Source organism: Dipodomys merriami, unplaced genomic scaffold (genome assembly GCF_024711535.1).
Source record: "Dipodomys merriami isolate MVZ:Mamm:240054 unplaced genomic scaffold, mDipMer1.0.p SCAF_200, whole genome shotgun sequence".
In the NCBI taxonomy this organism is placed as follows: Eukaryota; Metazoa; Chordata; class Mammalia; order Rodentia; family Heteromyidae; genus Dipodomys; species Dipodomys merriami.
The window spans coordinates 659,877-667,967 of NW_027203383.1; the positions used below are offsets into that span (position 1 = coordinate 659,877).

At 50.7% G+C, this 8,091-nt stretch overlaps 1 protein-coding gene across 2 annotated transcripts; it reads right to left on the reverse strand.

Moving 5' to 3' along the window:
- Positions 1-332: 332 nt before the first annotated feature.
- LOC138833079 (serpin A11-like) lies at positions 333-7,884 on the reverse strand. 2 transcript variants are annotated; one of them, XM_070031407.1, is made up of 5 exons: positions 7,771-7,884; positions 4,815-5,460; positions 3,203-3,476; positions 2,361-2,508; positions 333-647 (listed from the first exon to the last, which is right to left on the reverse strand). In XM_070031407.1, exons 2-5 carry the CDS (start codon positions 5,455-5,457, stop codon positions 444-446), a joined length of 1,269 nt encoding a protein of 422 aa, XP_069887508.1. In that variant the 5' UTR covers positions 5,458-5,460; positions 7,771-7,884; the 3' UTR covers positions 333-443. The 2 variants fall into 2 exon arrangements, with proteins under 2 accessions (XP_069887508.1, XP_069887507.1); XM_070031406.1 differs by lacking the exon at positions 7,771-7,884 and adding an exon at positions 6,218-6,505.
- Positions 7,885-8,091: the final 207 nt, after the last annotated feature.

Here is an 8,091-nt window from a genome sequence, read left to right on the forward strand (position 1 = left end):
TCTGATGCTCTGATGCTCTTTTCTCATTTGCCTTAGCTGCCCCAGGAGTGCACTAGTCTGACCCAGCACAGTGATCTAGTTCTCAACGTCTTGGTGATGACACCATAGAAGAGTGCATTCGCTCATTTGTCCGCAGGTCCCCGGTGTCTTTACAGTGTCCCTTACTCAAAGGACACTCAGCAGATATCTGCAAGAGGACTGGGACATGAGTGTTTCCTCGTCTCAGCTAGTGCCAGGGGTGAGGTGGTGCTGGGGCGAATGGCGAGAAGTGGCTCTGGGGAGCGCCCTCCTCCTCAGCGCAGATCCTCCGTGCTCACAGACCCAATGCCAGCTTTATTAGAATCGGAACATGATGCTCTGGCCTGCAAGGGTCCGGCCACACAGGTGGGGGCTGGCTTTTCTGTTCAGTTGGGTAGAAAAGACACCCCTGGCCCTCATCACAGTCACCCTGCAGCCGGGTTGACCACTTTCCCCAGAAAGAGTAGACTCTGGGTGGTCACCTCCCAAAGGAGCAGCAAGAAAGGCCTGCTGAAGTGGGCATGTGGTGTCCAGGTCACATTCAGAGGCGAGGGCTGGGAGAGGAGGCCGGAGGCGGCCCCTGCCTCCGTTCCTTTCTCATTCATGTCAATCACCGCCTTGTGGGACACCTAGGAGAGGAGACAGAGAGGGCTGCTATGAAGCCAGGGTTTCCATGGCAAAGGCTACATCTGCAGTACAATGGGGAGATGGAGTAGGACCACATCTAGGCCCACAGTCCTGCCTGCCTAGGGAGTAACCCCAGCCCTTACCTCATTCTCCCTTCTGCCTCTCCGTTTCTCTTCCTTCCCTACCCCAGTGGGTTTGCCTCATGACAATGAGTGCCCTTTGGCAGGAGACAGTTGAGCCCGACCATGCTGGGGCTCCTGAGTCCTCTCAGGCTGCAAAGCCAGCAGCACCTGCAGGAGCACTGCCCATGTCCTGGTGTGTCTTTGCATTGCAATGAGCTGCATTTAATCTCACTGTGCCTCAGTGTTGTTGTCTTCAAAATGACTGGTCAACCTAAAGCAGTGGTTCTTAATGAGCTTGGTGAAATCAGGCCATCTACTGGCCTCCAGGGCAGGAGCTGTGGTTTGTTTTTAAAACTGCTCTTTTACACAACTTCCTGGGAATGAAGCGTTCTGAGGCTTTGAAAGAGGTTGAAAGATGGAGCCTTGACATTCCCTTTTATTTCTAAAAGGCTCTCTGAAAAGACACCCGTATCAGTCTAGGTCACTGTGAAAATGGTCTTTAAAAAGCTGACCTATTTTTTCCTTGTTTTTCACCCTTCCTACACACACACACACACACACACACACACACACACACACACACACACACACACACACACAAAGCAGGCATGTGTCCACTTAAACCCACACAAGTGCACACACACATATACTTATGCACATACACACACAGAGCAGGCATGTATACACTTACACACATATACACATACAGATAGTCATGTATGCGCACACACACACTCATACACACACACACACACACACACACACACACACACACACACACACACAATGGCCTTGGTTGGCCACTCCACTCTCAGTTTTTTGTTCCCAGATAGAAGACAGAATGAAGTCCCTAGCAAACAGTCCAATGGCAATGAACAATTCTATCCTGAAATAAGAACAATAACCCAATCTTTGCTGCCTTCCTTCCTGTAAAAGACTGAATAATAATTCAATGATTCCCATCCCCTGATTCTCTTCTTGTTAGAGGGTTATCAGTCCTTCCCACTTCACATGGCCTATGTGTCCCCATTGGTAACTGTCTGGCAAGTGGGACTTGCTTCATCTGGTAGAATGACAGTGGCCACAATAGAGCCATAGGGGGAAGAGGTGAGAGTCTCAGCTCAGTACATTTTCTCTTGCTTTCCCCCTCTCATCTGAGAATGCTATGCCCCAAACAGCAGCTTTTTCTTCAACCTCCATCCAGGCAGGAAGAAATCACCGGAAGCTCATCTGTAGCTGATGGTAGTGATCTATTCCTGACATGCAATATTGATGGTTATAATCTCATGTGCTGAGATTCAGGGATGCTTGTTACTTTAGGAAAGCTGACTGATACTCTCGCCGCTCACATCCTACACCTCTCCAGAGCTGTAATGAAAACAGAGCTTAACAGCGGCCCTAGGAGAAAGTCTGAGGAATAAAAATAAAACTACTCCATACCTGGGAAAATTACATCTTCATGAATGATCTAGAATGAGCGTCTACCCTATGCAAAGTCCTTGACTGTAGTGTGGAGGTGTCACAGAATGAATGGGGACTGTGGTTTTCAGATGCATCCTGCGGGAGGAGGGAGGTAGGTATTGATGGCCTCACCTGGGAGACGGTTTTGTTGAGCTGCCCCATGATTCCTGACAGGCCAGTTTCCACATTGAATATGTTGGTGAGGCCAATCTGAGGAAGGATCTCTTCCAGGTTATACGTTCCAGAAATTGAAAACCTCGGCAAGTGCAAATCCAACAGACTGCAGAGAAAATCAGACACAGGAAAGGTTCCATCTGGTTACGTGTGCTGCAGGGGCCCTGTCTGCTGGCAGCCCACACCGTGGGGGACACAGCCGGGGTTGTCAGCACGGGGCACCCACAGTCTTCCCACTGCAGCGTATCACATGACCACACATGATACTCCCTCGATTCAGACTTCACAACATGTCCTGGGGCTGGATATGAGAAGTCTCCCGGCATAGCTATTTGTCCTCTTCATCTTCACTGCCTTGGTAGTGGGCTTTCTAGGTGCCAGATGTGAGCTAGGTTTTGACAAGGCTTACCTGGATGAATAGACATGATGTCATGTAAAGTAAACACTGTTTCCCCTTTTCCACCTCCACATCTGATTCATTTGTGAGTTCTGCTGGCTCAACTTCTGAACTATATCTTAAGTCTGTCTACTGAAGGGGATTCTTGGGGAAGAAAATGGAAGTCGGAAGGGGGGATGCCTAAGAGGGGAATGGAAAGGCAAATGTAATCGAAGTACATAATATGTGTGCTAGATGTGCGTTAGTTAAACATCATGTCCTTATCTCCACACTCTCAAAGAAATGAAACATTAGGGCAGGCCAGTGAGCCAACCTACCGGTTGAGCTCATGAAACAGGAGCAGATCAAAACCTGCTCCAGTGCTTGAGCACACATGGCCGACATCTTGCCACTCAGCACCCACCTGGGCGGTGAGAGTCGGCTCCACCTCCTCAGGGTCTCGGGCTGCATGGCGGCCTCCACCTGCTGCATTTTCCCAGGGTCAGGGAGGACCAGCAGCAGCAGGGCGGTGCCGCTGTACTCTATCTGGAGGACGGTGCAGGCCACCTCCTGGTCATAGAGGAACCTGTGCATCTCCTTCTGCTGCATCAAGGGCACACGGAGCGAGGTCTTCTCATCCACGAAAAAGCTGTCCTGCTTCCGGGTCTGGTAGCGGTCGAAGGGATGCTTCCACTTGGCTGGGGACACAAAAGCCACAGGGCCGTGAGCACCCAGGCAGAGAGCAGCTTCGGACAGCCTTGCTGGGGAAGGGGCTTGGATAGGAGGGAAAGCTGCACCATGGAGAGAGTCAGGAGGGCCTGGCAGGAGCTCTAAGGTCCTACAGGCTAGTTCTGGTTTGGAAGAATGATCGTGTATAAGGGGCCACAGAAGGGATTTCCATCTACTAAACCATCCACGTGTGAGGCACTACATCTTTAACTCATCACAGAAATCAATAGGCGACATTTCTTTTTATCTCCATACCAGAGATGAGGAAATGGACTCTTTGTGAATGTGCTCAAGCCTCCCAATTTGGGACACATTGGCAACCTCACTGAATGGATTCTCTTAGCCCAGACACCTCTGGACAATCTGTTTCTAAAGAGAAGCCAGATGCTTTGGATTCCCTCAAGGCTATGGTTTGTGCTCACACCGCACCACTGTGAGCAAACTGTCCCCATCACTCCTCTCTAAACCAGATGGCAAACAAAGTGATCTTTCTCTCTTTTCTTTCCCTCCCTCCCTCCCTCCCTCCCTCCCTCTCTTCCTTCCTTCCTTTCTTCCTTCCTCCCTTCCTCCCTCCCTTCCTTCCTTCCTTGTTATCTTCCTCCCTCCCTCTCTGTCTCTGTCTGTCTGTCTGTCTGACTCTCTCTTTCTCAATAGGATTTCATTATACTGTATAGTTTAAACTCTTGGATTCATCCTTTTAAGTAGCCAAGATTATAGGCATGCACAACTTTGCCCTGCCATGGCAATCATTCCCACAAAGATGCATTGATGTCATTCTGTGGTTTCAGTCTCTATGGACGTTCTTTAGGTCTGTTGATAAAGGCTGGTATCCTCAACATGGCCCCTGTGCAAATCCATATTTCAACTCTTGACATTCTCTCTAGGCAACGCTTTTCTGTGTTCTATGTCCCAGAAAACTAACTTAGCTTCGGTTCTTTCACCATGCAAGGATGTCTCTCTCCCGCAGACTTTACTCAGCCTCAGCCCTCCTCTCTCTCCTCTCCCATGGCCTCTTCACCTGAGCTTGCCCAACTCCTCCATCATGTCTCCTCAGTCTTCATGTCTCCGTTTAATGCCTCCTTTATCAGGAAGCCTTCCCTTGGCTCCCGGTGCCAGAGCACCCATCGCTACACAGAAGGACATCCTCCTCCCTCTGAGCTGTGTTGCTGCCTTACCCATCCCCAGTCCCCATGGGGTGTGAGCTACACAGTCAATGCCAACCAAGTCCCATGAGGTTGGCCAAGGCATGTTCGTATGAGAGCAATTACTTGCAGACTCTTCTGTCAGAATCTTCTGCCCTCACTCACCTTTGAAGAAGAAGAAGTTCAGGAGAACCATGAGCGTGTCTTGGCCGAGCTCTGGGAGGCAGTGGGCGATCCTCCCGTACGTCTGCTTCCTCACGTAGGCATTGATCTGCCTCCCTGTGGCGGCAGAATCTGTGAAGTTGGCGGAGAAGGCGAGCGCTCCGTACAGCTCCTTGGTGCTATCCAGAAAGTGCCTCTGGGGCTTGAGCTGCTTGTCCAGGAACAAGGAGTTTCCCACTTTAAGTTCCAGTTTGGGGCTGGGCAGGGCCAGGGTGTGCAGGAGGCTCTGGAAGCCTCGGTGGATGTCCGTGGCGGGGGTCTCTGTGAGGTTGAAGCCCAGGCCCTCCAGGATCTGAGTTGAGATGTCCGCTTGGGCCCCAAGAGAAAGCAGGGCCAAGGTGCTGGAGAGGCTCACGGGGGAGAAGAGGATGTTTCCTGGGTTGCCCACTGCCAGCTGCTTGTACAAATGCAAAGCAAAACTGGTAATGGTTGGCGTGACTTTGTGGTAGATGGGTTGTGGCTCTGAGGTCTGGTGGTGGGGGGCTGAGGGGCGCCCCAGATTCTTATCTCCATGGGCAGGAAAAGGCTGACAATGGACAGAGGCCAGGGTCCCAGCTCCCAGCAGCCACAGCCATGTTGGACTCATTCTCTGAAAACAAGATGGCAAACACTCATCAAAGAAAGAAAGGGAGGGGGGACAGAGGGAAGGAAGGAGGGAGGGAAGATAGAACAAGAGAGAGGATGATATAATAAGTACCAGTTCTTTCCTAACCAGGACATGAGTGTGCTCTGTTTTTCTCTTTCATTAGTTGGAGGATGGGCAATGATTGGCAGTAAAAACTGTGTGGAAGAGGACAGCTTGCAAGTCCAGTGGGCAAAGTAACTGGGCTGGTAGATCTTGCGAGGAGAGTGAAAGAGATCACCTCTGTCTCTGTCATGCCTCTGCTATCTGTTCTTTTCTAAGACAGGGTCAGTGTCACTCTGCAGCCTAGGCTTGCCTGGAATCTACAGCATTCCAAGTGCTGGGATCACAGGTGCACACTGCCACACCTGGTGCTACCCTCTATGGCAGGTATTCTCTGTGGTGATGAGAGCCTCTGTCTTCACTTATGCAGTGAGTTGGGAACCATATCTGTACGGGTTGAGTGTGTGCTCCAAGTTAACGAACTGAACTCCCAACCTCCGGGACCTGAAAATGTGATCTTGCTTAGAATAAGGTCATTGCACATACAATTAGTTAAGATGAGGTTATTCAAGTAGGCCCGTGGTTTAATGCAGACACGGAGAGAAAGAACAGACCATGTTTCTACAAATCAAACTAAGCTGCTCTCTGGAGCCAGGGGACAGCATTGGAGCAGATCCCCCCGCCCCCGCCCCGTGTCAGTGCAGATCAGCTCTCTGGTCACCTTGGTTGTGGACATCCAGCTTGCAGAGCTGTGAGTCCAACTGTGCCCAGAGTGTCACATCTCTTCTACTCCCATCCAAGTCGCAAAGGTGCAGGAGCAGAAGGAGTCCGGCCTGGGCAGTGAGTGCAAGGAAAAACTACACTGTGGACCAGCCGGTCCCCACCCTAGCTCTGCTGTTCGGTGTCCCACAGGGGACAGCTGCCACCCTGTAGCCTGAATCCTCCCAGACCCTGCTGCCTTCCAGTTCCCTCTCCTTAGTTTCAAGGCGCAGTGGCTGCCTGCTGATGACCACAAGCTCTTGTCTGTCCTCCTGAAAACTTCATCCTCGTAATCAGCCCCTCCTGTGCCTTTTGTGTTAGTGGCAGAGCCTACTGCAGCAGGTTGGCTTCTGGTCCCTGGTGGCAACACGTGGCCACCCACGCAGGCCTGCTGCCACAAAGGATAAACGATGTCCCTTATCTGCTGTGTCGAAACCCTCTGGCTGGACAAAGTGCAGGGAGCACCTCGCCAAGGCCACATCTTCGCTCCAGCACAGTCACAGCTCTTCACACAGGGACTTCCCTGAACAGGAAACCTGGAAAACGCAGAGCTATTCAAACACTGGCCTGCCCTGTTGCAGTCAGCACCCTATGTACCCCCAAGGACCCCAAACTTGCAGAAAGGTTTGCTTCCCAAAGAAGACTCCAATTGGTTGCTAGCTGGAGCTGGGCCTCTAGTGTGTCACAGAGTAATACTATTTTTAAAACTGTATCTCCTTCTGCAAAATGCAAGGGGAAAAGGGGTGGGCCTGTAAGAATTCTATGACATGTAACATGCAAAGCATCCGCACATGGAAAAGATGGAAGTTTTCTTCCCCTCTACCAAGGCTGCATGAAATGATCACCTCAATGCCCTTTCCAGAAAGGTCCAAGAAAAAAAAATCAAGAGCACTGTTTGTGAACAAACAGGTGCGGGGGAGGGAGGGAAGGAGGGTGGTGTTTGGGGTGACTGGTGCTGCTGACTCAAACATGGAAAATCTTGAAATGCCTAGAAAAGTCACATCCAGTGGAGAGCAGTCCTGCACAACTGTGCTTACACCTTTGTGGAGAAACCTTGGTTGTGTATTGTTTAACCCTTATAAATCCCTTAAATCGTAGGGAAGTCAGGGCACACAGCCAGCAAGAGGCAGGAGCAGGAGGCAATCCCTGACTATGAATTTTAAGTGTGTTTCTTCAAGGAAGAGAATTCTTAGTAAATGTTGTCATTTTCCTTTGGATTGTCCTCCTCCCATCTCCTTATCTTCCTGCTAGGATTACTCTGACTTCCTCTTTCCAAGTTCTTTAAGGCCAAGTTTTCTGTGATAGTGTTTTTTGAAAACCTGAAGTTCTGACTGCAAGACTCAGAGGCAGTATTTAGTATCTTGTTCAGAGGCCTCTGTTCCCATCTCTGCCTCTAAAGGCAGAGAGATTCTGGGACAAGGACAGAGACAGAGACAGGGACAGAGACAGAGACAGAAGGAGGGAGAAGGGAGGAGGTGGCAGGCCGCTTCAGTTCGGGCACCAGTGTGTACTCACAGAGCGAAGTCACTGAGCTGGGTCTGGGTCCTCTGCCTGGACAGCTTCCTGATACTGGGAAATGGTGTTTGAGGACCTCTGAAGCCTGGTCAATATTTGTCAGGCAGATTCCTGGAACTGGGATGAATGTGAGCGTAGCAAATGGGAAGGATTTTTTTTCCCCCAAAGAGCCGATCCTGGTTCCCTGTCTCTCAAACAAGCACGACCTGTGCTTCAGGGTCCCGTGGATTCTGGGGCACGTGACAGTGATGCCAATGGAGGCGATGAAGGTGGGGGAGACAGTGTGGCCGCTGCTGACCTTGTATTGGGGCGTTTTAGAAT